The sequence below is a fragment of the Empidonax traillii genome, unplaced genomic scaffold (genome assembly GCF_003031625.1).
Source record: "Empidonax traillii isolate 1590-97213 ecotype Southwest subspecies unplaced genomic scaffold, ASM303162v1 scaffold250:size724861, whole genome shotgun sequence".
In the NCBI taxonomy this organism is placed as follows: domain Eukaryota; kingdom Metazoa; phylum Chordata; class Aves; order Passeriformes; family Tyrannidae; genus Empidonax; species Empidonax traillii.
Window position 1 is genome coordinate 161,743 of NW_020955443.1, and position 24,836 is coordinate 186,578.

Sequence of the window (24,836 nt, forward strand, 5' to 3'; positions counted from 1 at the left end):
GCTTGACTGCGGGCCCAGTGCCATTTAAGATGGTCATGAGTATGTGGTTAGGGGCACTACAGCAGAGCTACGTAGGTAAGTACCAAATGGGCACTATGGGAGGTCGGGACCATGTTGGATGGACAGCTGGAAGTGGGCATGTCTCCAACAACCAGAGTCAGCAGCACACAGCTTGCAGCGTGAGGTTGAGCAAGAGGCTTCCAGAGGTCCCTTACAACTCTGTTTTCCTTGCATATACTCTGATACTTTCTTAGCAACACTTGACACTCACTGGCACTTTGTCTTCCCTCCAAATCCCACTGCAGAGTCAGGGCAGCAAGCTCCCAGGAGCTGCAGGGCACTTCTCATTGTGCTGCCTCAGCGGGTGACTGAGTAGGGCTGGCAGAAACCAGGCCCTGTGCTCTGTTCAGAAGCTTCTGTTCACAGTGAATAGCTTCTGCAGTTTTGCATGATCTTACCAAGCCCCTCCCAAACCCTATTTCACCACTGTTGTGTGTCTCCTTTACTGTCACCCTCTCAGTTTTCCACACATAATGTCCCATTTACTGTTGTAATTTCTTTGCTTCCACGGAAGCAGGTCCTTGGTGAAAGGTTCCCAACCCCACATGAACTAAGTGTGGTCACAGTGTCCAGTCAGCCCAAAACAGGCTTCCCTTCCTGCATGTTTGTCCTGCCAATTGTGTCCAGGCCTTTTGAAGCTTCGCCTTGCAAGATGCCTCTTAAAAAAGCTGAACACCCTCAAATCTACAATGCGACCACTTCAAAATAAGCTGAGTGCATTCAGTATCTCTCAGGGCATATCTGACTGATGTCTCTGGCTCTTGCTCTCCTCTTCACCTGCCATTCTGTCTCTACTAATATCATCATGGCTGGACTCCCGTTTTCCCTGGATATTGATATCACCATAAACCAGGCAGTAAGTGAATCTTGGAACGTCTCCCTTTGCTTGTGAGAACCACGACAACTTACTTTTCCACCTGCAGCCCTGATTCTGCTGCTCTTGCCTCCTGCATCCATGCTCCTGGGGGCTCAGTCATACATGTTCCAGCACTACATATTATATAAGTAAAATACCAAAACTGTCAGTGCTTCTAGACAGGAGCTCTCTGGGTCCTCGGGATAGACAATGGTTTTCATATTTTTTTACTGTATTAATTTATTTATCTACCTCTTCTTGTAATATATATGTATATTAATAATACACAAAATACTTTGAGCATAAATAAATACACAGCTTTTCTTTCTGTAGTGCAATCACCATACAACGAATAGAGCAGGAGTTGCAGAACATGTAGTGAAATCACCGGCTTTCACAAGTCATCCCAGAATTTCCAGAAGTAAAAAAGCAAAAAAAAAATAAGGAAAAAGATAATAACATATTTCAGTCACTGCCTGTAATCCTTAGGGGCATCAAGAGACTTTGGAGGGATCTGCTATACATAGTGAAGAATCTGAAGAAATACTGTCATCAAGAAATCAATTCCCAGCTCATAAAAAAGCAGCTGAAAGTTTACAAAGCAACACCTTCAACAGGGATATATGGCAGTCCTACAAACACAGGTTACTTCTCCGCTGCATTAGGAAATCTTTAACCCTTCAGGCAGTGATCAGAAAACCCAAGCAGTTCTTGAACCTGTTTTTGTTAACCATTTTGCCTCTTTAGGAAGCAAACACCTGGAAGAGAGCCAAGGGCTTACTGAGAGCTACGGTTTTGTCCCAAAGCTCTTATTCAGGAGTCAAAGCAACAGTAATGTTGTGTAAACACCATTTAAAGTTGCCAAAACAACAAACCTGACAACAATGGATAATATAACATTCAAATCAGTGCTGTCAGTGTTCATGCCAGGAAGAGACCCTGAAGAAGAGCAGATCTGTTATTGCCAGAGCACAGGGAAGTGCCCTCTACAACATGACCTCCTCTTTCCTTCACCTTTTGTCAAAGTTTGACAGCTTTTCATTAAATTCTGGCATTTAGCTATATTAGTGTTCCAGATGCCTTGCCTTTCTGAAATATTGCTGCTGACCAGGGGTACAGCAGTTCAGCGATTTTGCAATAGACATGTATTTTTTGGTAGGGCTTTTTTTCCGGGAAGTTTTCTGAGAGTCATAAAAAGAAATTGTTCTGGTTATGTTCTGTTTAAAATTTTCCAACAGGATCAAAAGGGTTAATACGAAGGAGAAGATTTGAAAGACTGGAAATTCACTTGCATACCACACCTTCTTGAGGTCATAAAAGAATTAACCAGCAAGGTATGAAACCTGCTGTAATGCAGTACTGCCCCTGACCAGTGGAGAATTAGGAAAAAAGTAGGCAATATTTGTTGGAAAGGGAAAGGTTTTATACACAATGGGGAAACTGATCATCATTTCCTTAAATGTCAACAGAGTGAATAATCACATAAAATAAAATTTTAAAAAAAACCCACACTTTTCTGCACCTGAAAAAATAGAATACTGCTGTGGGATTCCTGCAGGAAGCATATGACTTAGGCTTAAATCTGAGTAAATCAGATTTTGCTCAGCTCAGCTTGAGAGCTTCCAAAGAAGAACTGTGCAGCTCTTCTGTTCCATGAAAACACAGCTTTTCCTGTATTTAATTTTTGGACTAACAAAAGGGGAAGATTGTATGAGTCAGAAGTAAATTGCTACAGTATGAAATAATTTTTATGAAAGTCACTCACCCCAACTGTTTTAATTTGGCTTTCTTAAGTGCAGTACGGAGAAACTTTATCCAACCTTGATGCTCTGGTGTCTCGGGGATTATATATCAAGCTCATTTTAAATCACAGATTTAACACATCATGTGTTAGCTTTCAGCACCTGATAAATGTTATGGGTTTCCTAATGATCTTGGAGAACTGGAACCACCAATCAATTGGCTCTCCAACTGTTGTTTGACTATGTGGCATTAAAGGCTGAATATTTTATTAACAAAAGGAAAACAAATCTTAAATTAAAATAAAACACTCCACTCGAGCCCAACTGCATAGTGCTCAACCTCAAATCCAATTTGTGCTCCTAGCTATCTCCAGAGTACACACATTGGGCAGTTTTGGCAATTAGAAAAGTTTTCTAGTAACATCCTAAAGGTGGATCACATTCAATCACCTGCCAGAAGACCTACCTGCTACAATCTAAGGGTGTCTTTTTAAAAGGAAAATAATTATAGCAAGGGAGTTTCAGAAGCTGAAATGAATGTTACAGTTTGCTAGGAGCAAGGACCATCACTTTGGGCAAGACTGAATCAAAACAACTTTCAAGCATAAAATGCTGAAACTGAATGGAAATAACCCTAGAACTGTGGACTCAGTGGTTGTGAGGGACTTCTGGAGGCCTCTTGCCCAGCCTCCTGCTTCAAGACCAACTACTGACAACTCTTCATTAGGTCAGATGTGGCTTTGCTAGACAAATTTTGAAAAACCTCCAAAGATAGAGGCCGAGCTCCCTCTGTACAACCTGTTCCAGTGCTGTGCTACATCCCTCGCGAAATTATGTTTTTCCTGCTGTCCTTCCCAAGTTGCAGACTGGCCACTGCCCTCTCTCACTGCCCTGTGCTCCTGAGAAGGGTTTGGTTCCATCATGTTTATCACTGTCTGTCAAGGAGTTGGGTGCAACTGCTCAATTTCTCCTTTAACTCCCTTTTGCCAGAGTAAACGAGCCCAGAAGCGCAGGAGGTCCATGACCATGCTCATGGCAATGTATTTTGATGTTGGGGACCTAAAGAAGCCCAGGCTTGGAGTTCCCATACAGAATACAGTGGGCAAATATTGGTTTAATGCATGGTCAGAAGTAGGTCCTGCAGTCCTTTAAAGACCTGCCCAGGATGGAAACCTCCAACAGGAAGAAAAGAACTGCACAGCCTTTTCAGCAGAGAAACAGTGAGGTTGGTTCATGGAGAAAGGGAACAGGAGGGTTTGACAGGGCCATCACCTCTGAAGAAATTGCCTCCTGCCAAAACTTTCACTCCTGTGTAAGCATCTCAGCCCAATTAGCTTGTAATTTAATCTCCTGTGTTTCATCTCAGGGTTTTTCAGCTGCTGCGGGTTTTATTTGCACATATGTGGTTTGTAGTTAGAGGGATGCCAACTCTCTCTCTGTGCAGACTAAGAGAACCAGCTGAACGTTAGACTGGTGTGTGCAAGCACCTGCAGCACAATAAATGCATCCCCTGATTTTCTAAAACTCCCTCTTTCATCCTCTGCTATTCCCTCTTCCCTCAATAATTTTTCTTCTTTTTTTTTTTTTTTTTTTTTTTTTTTTTTTTTTTTTTTTTTTTTTTTTTTTTTCCCCTGGCTTTCTGCTCCTCTTTTAAAAACAAACACCTCTTTTTCCCCATACTTGCTTTCTTTCCCCATCCTCTCTTCTCCCTTCCTTCACAGCTGTGCAGTGGGTCTTGATGCCAAATGTGTGAACCCATGCAGCTCACATCCCAACTGCATTTATAAACTAAAGGAAAAACCCCCACCCCCTGCAGGGGATCTGTTAAGCCAAGGTAGATTTGTCAGGAAGATATATGAGAGCCAGTGACGGAAAGCACTTGCTACATGGGCACAAAACATCACCAACAAGGGAAGGGCAGCCAGCATTCCAGGTTTCTGGGGACGTGCTCTCTGCCTCCACCATGGTGGTATTTGTGGGTTGTAGCACATTTGTCTATAATTTACAGATGTCAGGCAGCCTGACTGGGGCAGCCGCTCTTACCAGGCAAAGCAGATGCCCAGAAATCCTGACATACCCACTGAGCATGGGAACATCTGTGCTGCAGGGTCAGGGCAGTCAGATGGAGACTCCCGGGAAGCCACGGGGGACCCTTGGTTGTGGCAGTAACATCAGCTACTGCTTGACCCCAGCTCGGAGGGTCTGTAGGGCACATCCCTGTGCTCCTGCAGGCTTTTGCAGCCCTGACAGTGTCAGGGCAAAATAGGGGACTGGGGAGACTTTATCTGTGCAAGAGTCTTGCCATGTTGCTGTGGATGTCACTGCATTTTTGATGCCTGGATTTGCTCATTTCAGCACAGATATTGTGTCCCCTTTCTGCTTTTTCACTCAGATCATCAGCAGGGATGCCAAGAATTTTTTGGTGTCCCTCAGGCCCAGTGGAGACCTGATCTTCAATTGCCCATCCCCTGAGCCATGAGGGAAACCTGCAGCACAGTATGGAAGTACATGACATTCCTTATTTTTTTCTGGACTGAAAATAAGCAGATTTATTCATATAGATCCGAGGTCTTTTTAACCATTGTGGAGGAAGAATCATGCCCTAAGCCTAAGTTTTACAAAGTAATTGACACTGAACAGGGAGGACATGATGCCAAACCCTCAGATTTGCTGTCAGAGCCAGTGAAACTCACTCTTCCTTCTCCAGTGTTCCAGCAGCAGTAGCCCCTGTACAGCAGGATCCTTACTGCCCTCTCAGTCCCTGCACGAAGCCCTCTCTCATTGCTAAATCCAGAAGGTCTTGGTCTGGAAAAGCCCGCATCAGCAAGGATTCCTCACCCTGTTAAGGGTGTTTCTCAGTTCTGACTGGCAACACAGGGCTATCAGACCCAGAGGGATTAGGGTATAAAAATCCCAGCACTGGTACCAACACCACATTTACAGGATCTAAGGCAGGTCCGTCCATAAGGCACAGTGACACATTTACCTAATGGTGAGAGCAAAGAAGGGGAATGAATGCATGGTATTGATGGTGACATCCTTACCACCAGATATCACCTTGCCTGGGGAACCAGGCAGCCAGGAATAACACTTCACCATATAGCTGACACCAGAGAGGGAGGAATCACCACCCCAAACTTCCTAAATCCAGCAGCCTTGATCATCACAATGAATGTCACTGGAGAAGGTAGGAGACAGGCCTCAGCAAGCATTAGAAGGACACTGCTTCAGCCTCACCAAGTGTTGTCACCAGGCCATATGTATCTCATGCTGTCAACAGGTCACAGACCCAGGGCATTACAAGGTACAGGCTCTGGGTTAGACACACGACCAGGACAGAGAGAGACTGACCTGGTCATTTGATGCTGCTCCCTCTACCATGATCTCATTACTGGCGTCTGTCAGCACCCTTCTCCTGGGAAACCCCTCACTGATAAAAGGTTTCCACTCCCATCAGGGACACAGCGCTGCTCTCACTTCCCAGGCTAGACCTGGGGAAATCCAGCCTCCTTGGATATAAGAGTTTCCATGTTTGGTCTTCTACTGCAGTAGAAGAGACTGTGTCTCCATAAGGGAGCACTGAAGGGAGCCTAGGGGGTTTTCCTCGTGTCAAGGAGCTCCCAAGCAACTCCTAAATCAGGGAGAGCTAAAATAAACAGCTTCTCTGGTTGGAGATCAGCATGCTCCTGCTTTTTTACCTGGGCCTCACAGACAGGCAGGATACTCTTCTCCTGACATGGAGGGTCCAAGTCTGACCCACCTAAAATCTCTAAAATTAACTTAAAGAAAAGGTTGTATTTATTATAGATACAGATACAGCTATTTTTACTGTAGACAGAAACTTATATGCAACTTTGCCAACACAGAAACGTTGGGCATGACTTCACCCAATTTTTTTCCCTCCGATTTTAATCTCCTGCAATTTTTAATTCTCTCAAACTCTTGGAATATGAGGGAGTGGTTATCCTGCATGGTGTCCCCAGGGTTTTGGATAGCCTCTTCTAGAGCATATTTGGGGCTTGTTAGAGGAAAAGTGGCATATGAAGGAAACTACCCCAACCACAGCTTTCAAAAAGATGGATTTGAAATTAAAAGCCACTCTTGGCAATTTTACATTATTAAATAGTCCCTTCCCTTCCTAGTCCCAGAGAAGAGCTCTTTCCTACATGGGAATGCAGCTTTCTGTGTCACAAGCAGAACATCCGAAATTAGCCGAGGGGTTTGAAGTCTTTGCCAGCAGTGCTCAAACAGCATTACCTCCTGGCGGGGTGCCCAGGCCCTCTCTGTCCCTGCTGGGGATCCACAGCTGGCAGTGGCTGTTAACCCTCGAGGCCATTGCCTGATACCCCAGACAACAAAGAAAGTGATGGGGAGCTTTGGAGACATCCAGTCAAAGCCATCCCTGCCCAGTGAACCTTGGGGACGATTGCACGCAGGCTGAAGGCTGCGTGGAAAAGCTGACAGCTCCTGATGTTTAGGAGAGGAGTCCACAGACATGCCAGATCCCATGAGGCCATACCAGATCTTCATATTTCTGCTGCAGTCGCAGAGACCCCAGAGAAGAAGAAGGCCTGTGCTGTACCACGTGCTTTGGAGACGCAGCACATGCAAACAGTCCAGGGAATTTGTCATCCCCAAAGAGTTTAGCATCCAGGAGGAACTTATAAGTACTGCTGGGATTTCAGCTCCACTTGGCTTTTTAATTTAAGGATGACTCCCCACAAGCAGCATAACTTGACTCATTAAGTATGTCCTCAACAACAACTAGAGACTGAAGGAGCAACGGGAATAACTTTGCAGGGATCTAGGTTGGGACCTCTGCTCTCCAGCTGCCTTGGCTCAGTCACTGTGCCTGTCTGCCCTGAGGGAGAGAGTTCCCATCTGGGACTCTTTCCTTGACTCCTGGGCTTAGAAGGACACTGGGCCTGACTGCTATGTGCAGTCTCCCTCCGTGTTTTTTCTCCTTTTCTCTATTTCTGTTCAATAATACTAAATACTATCTCATCCCAGGAACTGATTTCATCCCACGCTTGACTTCACATCTCAGACCCAGGAGAAGCTCTGCTTGTCTCAGAGCTCATCAGAAATCCATGATCCTCTCAGATGCCTAATAACAAAATGCCTGCCTCTGTCTTGTTCCCTGACCAGACATTTCCTCATGCACAAAGATGAAATCCTCACTCCAAAATGAATCTTTTAGAAATAAACTTCCAAGAGCCACTAGCTCCTAAACCCTCTGTGCCACTGCTTCTCCCAGCCTTGGTGTCCTCCTCTATCTCCTCCTCTTACTGCCATAGTCAGAGCGGGCTAGTGGAGGTGCTGGCTCCACACTTCCAGGAAGGCAGGTGGGCTGACATACACCCTTCTTAGTCCCACTCCTGTCTCCTTCTTCCACTCTCATCACAGGCTGATTTGGCGTGGGTGGGCTGGGAGACAGCAGCACAGACGGGAGACCCAGACAGCCCGTTTAGGAGCACAGCAGTAGGGCAAGAAGCAAGAAGATTCCTGAGGAGTGTCAAAGCCACAGGGGAACTGCAACCACAACTGGGAAACACAAGTGAACTTGCGTAAATCACTCCATATGCTGCATTTATTCCTCCAGTGCTCATAGAAATGGCAGAGCCCGGCTACCCTTTGGAGTTTATTGGATTGCTGTTGGGCTAACGAGATTCAGGGGAAAATTAAAAATTGATCAGATGACCTAAAAACATTGTGTTCTGGTGAAAAAAAAAAAAAAAAAGTTGGCTTCAAGTAATTTTGCAAGTTGGAAAAGTATTTTTTTGAACCAACTTGAGGTTGCTGGACACGTATTCTTTTGCAGCTGGAGCAGGGTGATGGGCAGTCGCTGCATTCTTGAAATGGAAGTGAAACATTTCAGCCGCGCTCACTGGAATCTGTCTTCAGGTTTACAGCTGGAAAAACGCTTCTGTGATTGTGTTTTTTCATGGCAACTCATGACAGATTTATTATTCTTTTCTTTGATACCCTAGCACATTTCACAGGGAAAGAAAACCGCACTCTGCCGAGCTCTGGCTACACGCACTCAGGGGCCAGACACTGTTTGGCAGGGAGGGCTATAGTGTGTACAGCTAAAACAAGGGCTACCCCAAGCCCAGTTGTGTAACTGCCTGTTTAACCCAAGCAGTCATATTAACAGTCAACAGTCAGAGCAACTGTAGCTGCTCCAGTGCCCAGCAGTGGCATCTTGGAGTCTGGATGCAAGCGACCCCACCAGGCATTGCCTACCTACACCAGGATCTGGGTCTGCTGCAGGTTTTGCAAAGCAGAGCCAGTGCAGGCCCCCTTCAGTGGCCCATGCAGAGGCACAGAACCATTTAGGGTGCTCTGTGGGCACTGCACCATCTCTAGGGGTCTTAGTGGCTGTGACAGGGGGCCTAGGGCAGATCCGACCCATCCAGAGCAGCTGGACACCAGGTAGGCTGTGAAATGGCCTCACCTTCCTCTGTTTAGGCAGCAACACTATAACAGTATACTGTCTTCATTGGCTTCAAGAGAAAAGTCTTCTCTATCTGAATGTTACTGGGAGAGTGAGATTATGGCTGTGTTCATACCACTTCCTGCAGAGCTTCTCCCTACTGCTGAGGCAGTTGGGTCTGGAGGGTGGATCTCATCACTCTCCTGATGTTGAGCACCATAAGTGCTCAACTTAAACCAGACACTTAATGTTAAACCTCTCAAGTCAGACCAAAGCTCTTACCTAGTCCCAGCACATATTCCCAGTCTCAACTAGGAATGAAACTCTGGCAAGAGGTTTCAGTGGCTGACAGCTTGCTCTCCCACGCACAGTGAGCCAAGGCTGGCTTAAGAGGGAAAGGCAAAGGTTTGCAAAGTGCCTTGAGGTGAGAAGCACCAGCAGACTTGGGGTGTCCCCTACAATGGCCACATGCCTCTGGGGTGAGGAGGTGGATGTTCCTGGAGGAAGCTGTAGGACCTATACCCATCACAATTTTGACAAGGATTTACAACCAGGATTTACAACAGGGATTGCCTCTGGTAGAAAAACTGAGCGTTATTAGAAATACACTAAAAAAACCCTTGGAGTCTCTGAGCATCAGGGCAGGGTACAAGAGAGACAGGGTGCTGGGTACTTCCAACAGATCCTTTCCTGTGGGGTCAGGTGCCTTTCGAAAATTAGGGCATTGACTTTCATTTGCCTCTAATCTAAGTGACTTGCTTAGGGTCAATTTTGGTTTGATCTGTTGGAAGGGACAGGCAAGCTGGGACTTGCTCTGTTCAGTCTTACTCATCTGGCATCTTGCTATCGCACTTCTCTCCTGGCTGGACCAGCTGTTCCCTACAATCAGTCCCACTGAGATAGCAAAACGAGCTAAACGTGCTGTTCCCAGTGTGTCCCTCCAGCCCACAAACAACCTTATGCCTTCCACGGGCCACAGAGGGAAGTCCCTGAGCAGGACGTGGATTCCCCTTGGGGCCTCTGAGACGTGAGGGGGAATGTCAAAAGCAGAGATGAAGTTTTTAAAACTTACCTTCATCACTGGGGGCCCAGGGGGGATTCAGTGCACACCCAACCAAACCTCACCATGGTATGGATGTGCTGTCTGGGACCTTTCTTGCCTTTTGTCCTATTCTACCCCCCACTTTCCCAGAAGGTGAAGGATGTCTGGCCCAGGTGGCCTTCTGTGACAGCACAAGAGTCACACAAGTCACCTACAGAGAGGAAAGGAAACGTGGGGAAAACCCAAGGAGAGCAGATTTCCTCCCTACAGGAAGGGGAAGAAAAGGGTGTCCAGGCATGATCCTCCAGAAGGATGGACTACCAGCCCAGGCTGCCTTGTAACAGTAATGTTGCACAGGATTTTGCACTGAGCAAAGACCAAGCAAAAGCCTTGCAGGACAGGCTGTGCTTCACTTTTTTCCCTGTACACAGCACCAGAAGTAGCCAAAACAACAGTGAAGCTGAAAGGCAAAGACACAGATTGTGCCCTCTCCCAGGAAGCCTCCTGGAGTAGATGGGCCATGGAAGTGCCACTGGGAACCAAGGCAGGAATACACAGTGGTTTCAACAAAGAGGTTGAGGTTTCAGATGAGTCTTGGCTAGCAACTCCTGCAGAAGGTCTGTGCTGACTCAGCCTCTCTGTGCTGTGACTACAAAAGCACCAAACAAAAGGCCACGTCACGGATGTTGCTGCATCTGCTTTGATGATTTTGCCAGCACAACTGCAGTGAGGAGGAGAGGGACTTTTTCCTCACAGTCTTAACCTAAGCACATCAGCCTAGCCTTATGCTCTAAATTAAAAGAAGTTCTATGGCTAAAGTTGAAGGAATTTGCCTTGTTTAGTCTAGAAAAGGAGGTTAAAATGCCAAAAGATAATAATTTTCCAACATATAAAAGGTTGCTGTAAAGCTGGAGGTGGTCAGTTGCTGTCCCTCAGGTCCTGACAGGAGGATAAGATGTAATTGGAGTAATATCCAGCAAAAGTGACTCAAGTTAGAAATGACAAGTAACTAGCAGAAGATTTAAACACCAGACAATAAAACTGGAGATTAGGTTACTGAAGAAAGCTGCAGACTCCACATGTCCTAAGGTTTTTAATGAAAGATGAGACTGACTTTGACCAGGAGTAGTATGGAAATACTTGTTCCTTACTTGGCAAAGGAAGTCTGCATAACTTCTAGCCTTAACTTCTAGCTTTATCTCAGCCAGAAGTGCCGTTTTAGGGGTTGAACATGGGCAAAAAGATGGACAAAATTAAAAGATAAAGTTGCTTTCTTTCTAGATTTACAGTGATTGATAAATCACTGCCCACAAGAGCAAACCACTCCGTGAAACACTGCTTCCCAGCGTTTCATGCTCTGCTTAGCTCCTGTCTCCTGTATTGTGATTATGTGTATTGGTCAGTCCCTCACCCTGCCTTTTTGTCCTCTCCCCTTTCCCAACCCCTGGCCATGCTTTCACAAGGAGCAAGGCTGCTACATGATATTTAATAGGTATTTTATCACTATGGCAACTCCTACCTAACAAAGCTGAAGTCAGGACCTGGTCCTGCTGCGATATGAAACCTGTGGTTCCCAAGAGGGGGGGGCATGAGCTGCTGAGCTGTGCTTTCCAGACTACACAGATTACTGAAACTTCAGGGCCAGAGTGATTTATTGATGCTTCCTGAAGCCTGCAGATACGGCAGTGACCTCGTGTTGGTGGCAAGGGCCAGCTGATCTTTCAAGGTGCTTGTGCTCAAAACAGGTGGATGAAATTCCTCCTCATCCCAGAAGAATAGCTGTAAGCACTGAGCCTGTTTCAAAGTGGCATCCAGTGACCTCCTGATAGCCAAGTGCTGAACCAGCTGAAAAGGTCAATAGCATATCAGCCATAACAGCTGGATCTAATAGAAAACGAGTCAAGATGATACATAGCTGGCATTGCAGGAATAACAGATGTCATCTGGGTTGGTTGTACCAGTGCATTGATGTGCTAAAACAACTGAAAAGAGACTCACATGACCACAGCATACCATCCTCTTCCCATCCACTGGGATGGAAACTGAGATGACCCGCAGATGTTACACACAGATTTTCTGGTGACGAGGTTTCCACACACAACAGATTCAAGGCAGATCTCGTGCCAAAGCATGGTCTCAGGAAGGGCTGTTTGCAATGAGGGATATGGAGATGGAGCAACTTGCAAGGCAATGAATATAACTCAAGTTTTGATTTATATTAGGACTCTGGAGTTTTCAGTCCCAAACAACACCACCGCTGCCACCCTGGACAGGCATGCCCAAACCTCATTTGCCATTTCACTTTCTCTGCTGTAGTTGAAGAGAGGGTGATGTTTGCAGCTTTAAAAATAATAATAGTAATAAAAAGCAGCTGCTTAGCTTAGAGCATCTTTTATTGCCCAAATTAAAGGAGGCTCATGAGGGAAAGATGAGGAAAGCAGGTTGCAGGGAGTGGGGCTGTGAAGCCAGGAAGTCTTCCTGTGGGCACTGTGATGCTGCACTGGCAGCATCTTGCTCCCAGGGCTGTAAAAAGGATTAAGTTAACAAATATAGAAAGAAAAAGAAGGCTAAAATAGGAGACTAAAATAAGAATCAGAATCCCTCTGGTAAACTGCTGAGTTTGCTCCCAGCTGTAGAGAGCCAGTTGTGCTGGGGGGGAGTGAGCTATTTTCTGGAGATGTGCTGGAAATAGCACAGGGTAGTCAGGGAGCAGCAGAGGGTGAGCATCAGCAAGGTACCCTGTGGACCACCAAAAGCTTTCCCGCTAGGTTGGGCATGCCAGTGTACACTGGGAGGATGCAGCAGAGACCAGGCAGGATGGGAGGAGATGGGATAAGGAAGGCAGTGGGCTCAGTGCTGCTGCTTCAAGGCTTCAACTCTCAGCAAAACCAACCTGTTTCGGAGCAAGGCACTGATCCCTGAGCCTTGGTGTGCCGCTCATGGAGGCACAGATGAGTGCAGGGGGGTGCTGACCCAAAAGCATGGGGCCTCTTGCAGCCCTGTGACTGATGGCACTGTCCCGGCACCACCTCCCAGCCACTCCAGCCCCCCAGCACGCGGACAGTGATGAGCAGCTGGTTGTGTGGCGAAGCAATTACTGCCAGGCCCAACGTGCTGCTGCTAGTGCAGAAATTGAATTTTGAAGCAGTCAGCAGAAATTCTCCAGGGAGCACCAGCGGGTGGATGGGGGACAGCAGGAAGGAGGTTTTTCTTACCAGGCTTCAATCCTCGCTCAGACGTGCTGAAATTAGACACTAAGCCTTGAACTCAAATCCTCTGTTTTTCCCTTTTGTGTTCAGCCCCGCTCTTGGTTTTTCCCTTGTTTGTTGAAGCCACACAAGATACCTCCTTGGTATCTAAATCATTTGTGCTGAATTTTGAGATGACTCTGCCTCTTGCAGAGGGTGTGGCAGGAAGGTGATGGACATCGGAGAAGTCAGAAAAAGCCATGGAGGAGACTTGGGCTAAGAAAATATGGTAAGTAAAAAATGCTTTCCCATGTGGTAGATAAAAGAAAAAAGCATCAAACCTAATTCCATGGTCATTGTTAAACCTGGGAAATCACCACCAAACCCTAGAGTTTTATTTTGCTACATTTTTTTTCCCCCACGGTCTGCAGACTGGCACGTAGAGCACTACCTTGTAAATGAGTAACCATTCATTATGGAGGTATTTGCAATAGAGACACATGAAGAACTGCTGGTTGCTAGAAGGGTTTTGATGAGATCACATGAAGCTGATGATTTCAAGTCTTGTGCCTGTCTGGATGAGAACACTAGGAGGAGGATGGCACAGGAAAGCCTTTGTGTGTCTCAAAGAGGGAAGGAGGAATGGGAGGGAAGCACAGAGTTTCCATACTGTACCCTTTCCTGTGGGCAGTAGGTTATGTGTGGTGCTTGTCCAAGCGATGCACTGCAAAAATCCTTAGGGCAGACCTTTTTTGGCCCTTTACTATGTTTTCCACTGAGCCTTCAGAGTGTTGGTCTCTCAGTGTAAGAAAGCACATGGTTAAGTCTGGGAAATTAAATCCCTGAGTATCTCACCTGCTCTGAAGCCCTGTGCTTCCAAAGCTCAGGGGGCACCTGTAAGCAGCCGAGCTGAGCCCACACCAGGTCCCAGACCCACGTTAGGACTGTGTAGGTTTGTCGGTGGCTACAGCACCCTCCTACACAAGCTGCAGGCTCTGGGCCCCAGAAGTCAAACAGAGCACAGGAAAGGCAGCACAGCAGTGCCCCGGGCCAGCCCCCTGTCTTCCTCCCCCACATCTGAAGTACAACCTGCAGCCTCAGCCAACTTTACGCTCGAAGCACTGACCGCTGAAGCAGGGAGGAGAGGACTATCTCTCCCATACTTCTTTGCTTTCCTACAGAACCCCTCGCTCTGTACATGAGCTCTTGCTCACCCACTTGCAGTAGCAGGGGAAGAAGAGACGCCCCAGGCGAGGTCTCTGTCCCTGGGGTGGCAGTGACAGTGCCGTGTAGTACTCGGGAGGGCCACTGGAGGTCTGTGTGCATTTGCTTTCTCCTGCTTGCTGCACAGCGCTGCTCAAGGCGGGATGAACTCCACCCGTCATGGAACCACAGAATATTCTGAGTTAGAAGGGACCCACAAGGATCATCGAGTCCAGCTCTTAAGTGAGTGGCCCACACGGGGACCCAACCCACAACCTTGATGTTACCAGCACCAGGATTTAACCAACTGAGCTGATCTCAGGGTCCTGCCTTGGCCTGGGCAGAACAGCACACCCACCTCCCCGGGCCAGTCTGTATACCCATGGGGTGGCTCTGCTCCCCTCTGAGCATCCCAGGGCACCCTCAGCATTGACCCACCTTTGGCTCCATTGTGGGGCAAAATTCCAAGAGCAAAACTCAAATATGGGGAGGTTAGTTTGTCTCGCTCCTCTCTGCTCAGGAAGCACCTCCTGCAGCTGAAACTGCACCAGATCTCTGTCAAGCAAGGAGCTGCTTGTGTCTCTCCCAAGTCTGGAGTGAATTCATCCTCAGGGCAGACCAGCATGAAGCTGTCTACCTTCAGGATGTGAAACCTCCTTCCTTTCCATGGGTGGCTGGGATCACTGACAGGACGATGTTGGGATTCTCACTATAAGACTCATTTTTTTTCAGAGTGGCAGGTTCCTGCTCTCTGAAGACACTTGCCCCTCCACTCCTGCAGCTCTTGCCTGTATATCCATCACTGCTTCCCTGACCCCTGCTGCATCAGTTTCCCCTGACTTTGTTTTTAATCAAGTTCAGACTCACTTGTGAGCTGCAGGATAATGGCATGAGTGTGTATTTGCACAGCAGTTTCATTCTGGGTTGCGATGCTGTGGGATGCCACTGTATTTTTTGAATTTGCCCAATGCAATCAACATAGCAACTTCACCATTTTGAAAATTTCACCAGAGCTTTCAAACTTCACAAGTTTTTAGGACTTCAGTTTATTAAAGGAAATATGGCACATGAGGATCACAGCATCCCCCACTACCATGTGGTGGCCCTGGTCAGAGGAGAAAGTCAAACCTCCCCATTCAGTTCCAGAACAGAAGGAAAACTGAAAAGACCAATCACTCCTTCACTCTTCAGATCCTGGACATTCTGAGACAGTTGCCTTTGGGGCTTGGTATCTGCCAGGGCTGTTGTTTCTGGGAGCTGTCACCACACTTTCATGTCTGACCCACACTCAGAACCCAAGCGTTTCCACTCAGATGTTGCAGGGCTGAAGGTCTCATTTTGGACATGCCCTTGTGATGCTCCTTACCTATAACCACATCATATACACCACTCTGCTCTGGTCAGGAGCTCCAGATGATAGTGGTGGACCTCCCCACGAAGGGAGGGCAGAGCCAAAGTAAGCAGCGGTCATTGGAGCCTTGCTGCCTGCTTTGCCAGGAGTCAGGCAAAACCTTAGTATGGCTTTCTTTAACTGAGCTTTGGAAACCTGCTGCCATGTGACATATCCATCAAATATCCCCCAACTAATTCTCAGTTCAGGTGGGCTGTAGTGGACCATGAGCTCTGGATGGAGGGAAAGGCAGCAGCAAAGGCACCACAGGAGCTGAGAGGAGACAGAGGCAAGCTATGTTTTCTTGGTGTGCAAGGATGAAGGGCTGGGCTGAGGAGGGAGGCGGCACAAGGACGGCATAGGGAAAAGGATGGCCAGGCCCAGGAAAGGAGGAGCACTGCCCTTTTTCACAAGCATTGCAGCTTGGAAGATCAAGAAGATATTAAACGATCAGCTTTTTCAAGTGGCAGTGATAGAAAATGCAGATGGCTTTCCTGAAAATGTGAACTCCACCATTCTTGGCTTATGAAGAAGAAATACATTGCACTTGCCATGTTTCCAGCAAAATCAAAGCAGCACACACAGAGGAAACTAAACTGGGCTTAGCAGACTCCAAGCTAAAGCTTTGTCTGTCCCAGGAAAATGGGGACTTCTGTTTCTCTGGGCAGGTCTTCATCTGATACTGGAAACCAATTACGTGGGACTGTGTCCTGTTCCAGTGGGTCTGTCCTTCTGCTCCACCTGTGAGTTCTGGGGGTGAAACATTCCTTGAGCAGATGTCCAGAGGGCCCTTTGCTGGGATCACATCTGAGCGCTGCTGCCTGTGGCCGGGTCAGAGTCTGCCTCCAACTCCCTGAAAACCCCTTTGCAGACCCTAGCTGACAATGCCCAACACCTCTCCCCATGTGCTCACTGCCCCTGAGGAGGATGCTGGGCTCCTGGATCTCTGTGCAGATGAGAAAGCATCAGGCAGCTATGGGAAGTGTGATTTTAAGAGCTTAAGGCGTCCCAGACAGCAAAGGAGGGAGGTGAGTCAGATGCCTCTCTTCCATAGTTTTTGCTTCTCCAGAAGAAGCCCAGGTCTCTGTGGCATTCAGAGTTAGCGTCCCCTCACCCCGTGTACAGAGGGAAAGGGACATGGAGCCTGCACCTCGCAGCATCATGGCCTGGAGGCACCACTGAACAGGAAAACTGGAAATACCTGAAAATTTGCCTCAGCTCCTTGCTGAAAGGCATTATGCAAGGAAAGGAAAATCCCAGCCTGGATCAAGTGCTGGAAAAACCAGTGTAAAATCAGCTCTGACATGAGCCCAACCCACACAGGGGATGATCTATATTGCCTGCCCTAAGGCTACATGCACAGTGCTGCTGGAGGAGTTGGGTCACTTGCTGGCCATTACAAGCAGTTACAGGGCAGCCTTACAGGCCAAGCTGAAAATGTGGGTTTTCTTTGCTCAGCAGCAGAGCTGACTCTCAAATGTAGCCAGAAAAAACTTTAAGTAACCTTGTCACATCTTTTCCTGCTTTGTCATTGCAGACCTCATCTTGGGCCAGGCCATTCAGTAGTTGCATTTCGAGGTTTTCTGTCTGTGGTTGGTTTGACATCTAATTTTCCTCTCTTTGCCACAGAATATCCTCAACCCTCCTCCACTCCAATTTTCTTTCTGCTTTTCTCCTTTTACCTCCCCCTGGTCCTTTCCAAACTGCTTCCCCCCCCCGCTGCCTGCAGTCTGGCTGCAGTGCCTGCCATGGGGAGGGTAAATAAGACTCATCCAAGTCCCATCAGACTCCTTACAAGATCATAAAGCTACAGCCATACTTTGGTGATCGTTCGTTAAAACAATCATTGTTTAAAACACCAGCAAAATAGCTGTTGGTCAAAAGTACAGTCATTAACCTCATGTTCTCCTCTTCTTCCTTAGCAAAGATGGATACACATTGACAGAGTTGTTCATGATGCAGCAGATTTTGTAATAGCGTTACCCTGCTGACCCAAGCAGGTAGCCAAAATTCAGGTGGTTGGAGGTTATTTACAGCAAGAGAAGGAACTGGCTGTGGAGGCAGGTAATTTTCCAAAGCAGTGTTGCTAATTTACAAAGAAGGTGCAAAGTCCTGGACTGAAAACCTCAAGAAATTAACATTTCCTGGCTCACACCATCTGTGTTATTCCCACGTGCATAAGAGCTCTCATGCTCTCAGCTTTTCTCAGGGCACGTGTAGTCCTGGTCCCTCCTTCATGGCACTGTGGTCCCAACACAGCCCCTGGGAAGCCTCTACCATACATCACAGAGCTTTGCTCTGCTTGCACAGCACTGTCTCCTACAGCTAATTGAGGTGAAAGTCTCTGCTAAAATCTGCAAAGAAAACCCGACTTCTTTTTAATCTAAGCTTGTAACAAAAAAATTATCAGGAAAAAAAGACATCATACCCAGTGTCAGGGAATACTCCTCTTCAGCTGAAGATGCTTTAAATCTCCACAGAATCACAGCATGATTTGGGTTGGAAGAAGCCTTAAAGATCATCCATTTCCTATCCCCCTGCCAGGGGCAGGGGCACCTTCCACTAGACCAGGTTGCTCAGAGCCCCATCCAGCCTGGCCTTGAAGACTTCCTTGTTTGAAACTATTCCTCACAGCTGCACTGAGACGCTCTAGATACATCTCTGAGTAATTGCTACATAGCTCAGATTTTAATGTTGCTTTGATCTAGAGTGGGGTTTCTTCAACATAGATGTTATTGTACATTAAACACACACGCAAGCTCCAAAATCCCCATTCGGCAGAGGATAAAGCCAGCCGTGGGCGTGCACACTGTTTGGGAAACATTTGTATTTAATTCACAACCCACAAAATTCTTTCAACCCAAAAAAAGTTGTAGGAAGAGATTAATCTTCAGATATCCCCTGGAGAGACCTCCACAGCCGAACTTGTCACCCTGAACTCCCTTTACATACAAACCCAACTTTTAGCTTTTAGCTCATGATTCATCCAATCTATTTTAGAGGTCTATGTTGGGTTGCAAGGTTCTGTATCTCCAAAGAGGCCTGTATTCCCCCTTTGCTGTGCCCAAAGCAGAGGTCAGCCAGCTCCAATGCCAGCAGAGATCTGTGTGTGTGACAGCACATGCCACCTCCGGCTCTGGTTACCAATTAATGAATTTTTACCAGCTGGAAATAATTTGGTGTGTCAGGTTTTATAGTGACTTATTCATGGCATCCAGGGAAGGAGGGAGCCTTCATCACTGCTGTGATGGGTCACAGTGCATAGCAGGACTGGGGAAAACAGGATGTGTGTATGGTTACTGCAACACCCCTGTCACGGCACAGGTGCTGCCGCCAGTGTCGGTTCCTGAGCAGAAGATTTGTGAATCCTTGGCCTTGGGGGTCTGTGCATCAGGAAAGGGGCCAGCAATACGTTCTCAGGGGAAGATCAGCATCCCTAAGAGAAGGTGCTGCAGAGCTGCTGCAGTCAGAGGGAATGCAGTGAGAGCAAATCTTGGGATGCTAATTAATCCCCCTTCGGGAAGATATTTATTAGGCAAATGCCTCACATTCATATGCACATCTGCAGTCAACAAAGAGGCTTTTACTTTTTTCCCAGCCCAGCAAAGCAGGAGGGTGGGAGGTTGCTTCGACCAAACAGCCAGTGGTGCTGCCGGTGCTCAGCCTGCTCCGGGCATCTTGGGTCAAGCGTGGAAAAAACAATTGAAATGACCAAGGTCCAGGTTGGAGGAGAACCTGGAGGTTACGTTGAGAAGAAGATCTTTAAACCTGGATACCTTCCTCCCTCCCTCACTGATAGAGACATTGCAAAGGACAGGGTGGGAGCCATCCCTGACAGACTCATCCTGCTGGGATGAGCTGTTCTGAAATCACTGCATTAATATAACCTGGGGCAGCTTTTGCTGTCAACCAGTTAATTTCTGAGGTTGATAGATATAGCCCTTGATGAGCAAAGGATTGGGGCTGCTTGTAGCTCCTGTAGAAAAAAGAGCCAGCAGGAGCTCTCCTTGTCCAGCAGATACTGAGCAGTGGGTCACAGAGGCTTGAAGGGACCTGCCTTGGTGCTCCCCACTCCTTAGGGATAGATGATCTGCAAGAGCGACTGCTCATCCCAAATTGTTTGCTTCATTTGCTATAACACAGATCTCACTGCTTCAAGAGTTACAGTAAAATCTAGTGGGAAGTCACACAAAGTTCAGGGGTGGACACAAAACCTCAAATTTCAGAGGGAGAGCAGCATGTGAGTCTGTCAGCAGGGGAAGAGGTAATTCTGTTGTACCTTTGCTGGATGCTTCCTACAGCTTGTGAAAGTGAGTGACTCCCCCTGACCCAAGACAAGAGCTGCCATTTTCAGAAGGATAAATAATGACATTTCCAAGGCTTACTGGTTTGATGTGCTAATCCAAAGCAAAGTCAGCCTAAAGCAGACCTGCTGAAGGCAAAGCATGTTTCTTACCGAAATACTCAAACATCCTCAGCCCCCAGAGCCATAGAGCCTGCCCTCCTTATCCCAAAGGATTTTTTCCTGAACATACCAATGGATCAAACATCTGCACAGTCTCCCGTTTTATACTGAGAAGCAAGAGCTGCTGAGAGCACTGGCACGGAATTCAAACTTTAAACTGTCCATCTTAATTAAATTAGTTCTATCCGTGAGGTTCAGCGGTCGGTCACGGCATGTGGGAGATTTGCCCTCAAGTCCTGGAGGAGCAGAAGTAAACCCAAGAGTAAAATCCTCAGTGACTTGGGATGACAACTGTGTTTTTAAGACCAAAAGCTCCTGGCAGAGCAGTTGCCTTGCCAGCAAGCTGCTGTTAACAATATCCTTTTCATTCCAGGGACCCAAATCTGCTGTCTGCAAACCTGACTGGCTTTTGAAATTGATTTCAGAGAGGCCCTTAATTTTCACTGACATTTGCTTTGGTCACTCACAGCTTCCAGCTCCTTCTCCCTCCCTCCTACCCATCGTGCAGCACCCTCAGAACCTCCCCTTCACCCCCATTTACAGAGGAAGCTGAAATCCTGGCTTTGCAACAAGAAAGGCAAAGTTTGGCATTCAGACAGCAAGGAAGGTCTTGGGAAGTTTAGTCTGGTGCTTTGTGTCTTCTTTGAGTCACTGCATGATGGTGCATAAATTACTGCGTCCCTCTGTGCCTCAGTTCCCTCACCCTGGCCAAGAGTGATGGTACCCTCTTATCTCAGGGGAACAGGAGATATTAATTACTGCTCATTAGATGCTCAATTGTGGTAGCATAAATAGTAAACAAGCATTTAGTGCCTTTTTAAAGATAACTGATTTGCAAACACTCAGGTCCATAGCTTGGGAACTCCCTTGGCTGTTACGTAACTGCAGTAGGTTGACTTTGGTTTGTTTTTGTTTTTGTTTTTTTTTAAGGAATGGGTTGTTTTTATTACTGTAGTAATTTTATAAATAAGGAATGTATCTGACTGGAAAGGATGAAACAAAAATAAATGCCAGTTTAACCCAGGCATATGGAAACTAAGCATTATCTTAATTATATTTTTGAAACAGCAACCTCCTATCTTTGGCCCAAAGCTTTCAGAATTCAAAGGCAAACACTGCCCCAATCTTTCAAATATTTTTTTTCCCCCATCCACAGACTCTTTGTGTTGGTGAATTTGGGGCTGCCAGGTATCTCCCAAGAGCAGGAGTCCAACTGCTCCTTCCTTGATGAGGTGAGATGTGATGGGGGGATGCAGGGATGCTGCATGCCTCGCCTTTCCTCAGTGGGGTGATCTTCCCATGGGAGGTTCCAGTCTCGAGCAGGTTCTTTTGGCCAACTCATCCACTGCTGTACCTGTGCCGTGCCTTTTATAATCCTACATTTTGATTTCCAGTACAGACATTCACAGGCTTTGGGAGCTGAGGGTTGCTCTGGCTGCCGTGGCAGACGATGCCCCTTAGGAATGGGAACTCTGCGGGTGCTCCAGCAGGCTGGCACTGCTGCAGTGCCTGGCCACAAGCAGGTCCCACAGCCACCCGAGGAGCAGATTCTCACCAGGGACGCCTGATGCAGCACAAGCCTGTGGGGTGCTGGCACTGCTCCGCTGGGTGGGAAGGTTTCCAAGTCCTTATCTAATCGTTCCTCCTTTCCCCTCCCTCATACTCCCGAAAAAATTTTTAATAGAAAAGTGAAGCAATGGAACCACAATGAAATCACCACAGTGAAATCAAGCTTAAGCCTGCAGCAAAGATCCAGTCGATGCATCTTCCCGAGGACCAAAGTGCACCCCGTGAGCTCCAGGGCAGCAGATCCCGCAGAATGCCAGAGACACAGCCGCACTCCCTGACGGGCGGGTGCATCTCCCGGGAGATGCAGGGACGAAGTTTGTGGGGAGGGCGCATGAGTGCCCCTCACGGGGACACGTGCACCTGGCAGGGGGATACAGGAATGTTAACTCCAAGGCGGCTGCGAGCGAGGGGGATGCACACGTGCACTTTACCAGAGGAAGAGACACAGAGGAAACTTTCATGGGGTGCATGGGTGCACCTTGCAGGTGGAGGCACTGCTGAGGCTCGCAGGGGGGTGCAAGTCCCATTGGGACGCACAGGTGAAGTTTGAGGACGGGCACAGCTGCTGCCGCGGGGGGCTGTCACCGGGCAGCGGGAGGCGCAGATGAAGCTCTCGGGGGACGCACATAACAAGACTGGGGGGGTCTGGGGCTTCCGTCTCCCCGCCCAGCATCCCCCGCCCAGTCCCGACCCTGCACCGGCCGCGCACAGCGCATGCCTCAGGCAGATGCCGGCCGGTTCCAACCGGGAGAGGCCAAAGCTTTTCGGGTCCTGTGAAGAGGAGGAGCCCGTCCTCCTCTCTGCGAGTCCCCCCCTCCCCCTCCATCCCTTCTCTCCGCCCCGCGGTGGGCGCGGGGACGGTGGGGCGGCCGCGCTTCGCGCACCGCGCAGCGGCGTGGGCACGGCTGGAAAAGTTACTGACCGAGGGATGGGGAGGGGGATTTGCTTACGAGGCGCCGGGGGCCTCGCGGCTGCATCCCCCGCTCCCCTCTGCCCCCGCGGAGCGTTCCACGCAGGATGGCTGGAGCTGGGGCCGGGGCACCCTCCGCGCCCCGCGGAGCTCCGCGCAGCGACTCTCGGTGCCGCAGCCCTGCGGGACGCGGTGCAGGGCCGGCGCAGTCTCCTCTCCGCCGCTCCGCGTCCCGCAGGCTCCCGCAGCGCCCCGCGCAGCGCCGCGCACCCGCAGCGACTGTTCCAGAAAGCCGCCGGGCGCACCGTGCGTTCGCAGTATATACGTAGCTAAATACATAAAAAATAAAGAAATGACGTCCCCTTCCCCCCGCTCCCGGCGCACCGGTGAGTGCGGGCAGCGATGTTCGACCCCCCGACTGCCCGCGCAGCCCCGCGCCGTAGTAATTTGCAAGGGGCGGTGCAGGGATGGGGGGGGGGGGAAAGGGGGAGGTGTCCCGCCCCCCCGATCACATGGCGACCCCGCGCAGCCAATGCGGGGGGCTCTAGGACCCCGGGGACCCGAGGCCCCCCTCGCTCTATAAATGCCTCTCCAAAATGCAGCGGGGCTTCTTCCTCCTGTCCTGCCCGGCCGCGCAGCTCAGCGCCCCGCTGCCTGCGGGTCTCCGTGCCGGCTCCGCGCCCCGCTCCTTCCCCCTCCCCTTTTTCCTTTTTTTTTTTTTTTTTTTTTTTTTTTTTTTTTTTTTTTTTTTTTTTTTTTTTTTTTTTTTTAATTATTTTTTCTCCTAATTTTCTGACCTCCCTCTCCCGTTTTTCTCCTCACCCCTTCCCCGCGGACGGTTTGCATGCATTGTCTGTCTCCCAAGATGGTTTGTGAGACCAAGATTGTGGCGGAAGATCATGAATCAATCCCGGGATCCAAAAAAGACACGATCATTGTTTCCTCCTCCCAGATGTGGCCCTCTTTGGCCGGCTCCACTCCCTCCCCGCCACCTCCCCTCACCCCACCAAAAGAAGACCCCCGGCGCGACAATGTCTATATCCGCGAATTCCACCCCTCCGAGCAGGAGGTGGTGCGCCGCATCTTTTACGAGGGGATCATGGAGCGGATCCCCAACACGGCGTTCAGGGGGCTGAAGCAGCAGCCCCTCACTCAGCTGCTCTACGGGCTGCTGGCGGGTGAGTATCCGCTCCCTTTTGGGGGAGGGGGGCGCCAGGTTTGTTGCCTGGCTGTGGGTCTTCACAAAATGGTCGGAGCGGCGGGAGGCGCCGGGGACCCGCGGCCCCGGGCGCGCTGCGGCGGTGCGGGGAGCGGGAGCGCCGCAGCATCGTGCGGGGCGGCCGCGGAGCCGCAGCGCTGCGGCGGGGACAGGCGGGATGGGAGCGGGATGCGAGCCTTGCGCCGCCGGGGGATGCGCGACCCTACCATGGGCTGTAAGGGTGGGGAGCGCTGAAGGCCGCCGCGGGGGTGAGGGCAGACTCCGTCCTTGTGGTTATTGCGGGGTTGGGGGTGCGCGGAGGGGAGCGCAGCGCACCGTCCGCCCCCGCGCAGCCCGGAGAGGGGGGAGCGAGCCGCGTTCCGGCGTTGCCTGGAGACGGCCGGGCCCACCAGTGAAAGCCCCTCTTTAGCCCTCCCCTGGCGCGGGGAGAGGGTGTCCCCCTACAGCAGGGCCGAGGCGAGGAAGGGGGGGTCACCTCACCTCCCAGACTTGAGTGCCCAAAATAACGCAAGGTGTCCCGTCCCTGTGCCAATAATGATTAATAATATGTGCCCCCCGCGCCGGGCGGGCTTTGGGGTGGTCTCCTGCCCTCGGTGGGTGCAGGAGGGTCACACCCCGTGTCCCAGACATCGGGGAGGACGGGGCCCCGCACTGGAGGGGGACCCCCCAGCAGGCGTTGGGGCGCACCGGTGGCTCTGGGGCCATGCCGGGGGGAGCCGCCGGCTGGGGGGCACCCGCAGAAGCCCCCCAGGTGTT

The 24,836-nt window shown here is 49.3% G+C and overlaps 1 protein-coding gene and 1 long non-coding RNA gene across 2 annotated transcripts in view; one reads left to right on the forward strand and one right to left on the reverse strand.

The window, feature by feature from the left end:
* Window positions 1-207: 207 nt before the first annotated feature.
* On the reverse strand, window positions 208-14,739 carry LOC114059984. The gene is made up of 3 exons (XR_003571791.1): window positions 14,543-14,739; window positions 14,411-14,413; window positions 208-217 (listed from the first exon to the last, which is right to left on the reverse strand). It is a non-coding gene; the product is annotated as an uncharacterized LOC114059984 (long non-coding RNA).
* Window positions 14,740-23,610: 8,871 nt separating this feature from the next.
* NAT8L (N-acetyltransferase 8 like) overlaps window positions 23,611-24,836 on the forward strand; it is a 28,083-nt gene continuing 26,857 nt past the window's right edge. The window contains exon 1 of the mRNA XM_027889060.1: window positions 23,611-24,039. Within this exon, the coding sequence (XP_027744861.1) occupies window positions 23,706-24,039 (334 nt within the window). The 5' untranslated portion in view covers window positions 23,611-23,705. The remainder of the gene's footprint in view (window positions 24,040-24,836) is intronic.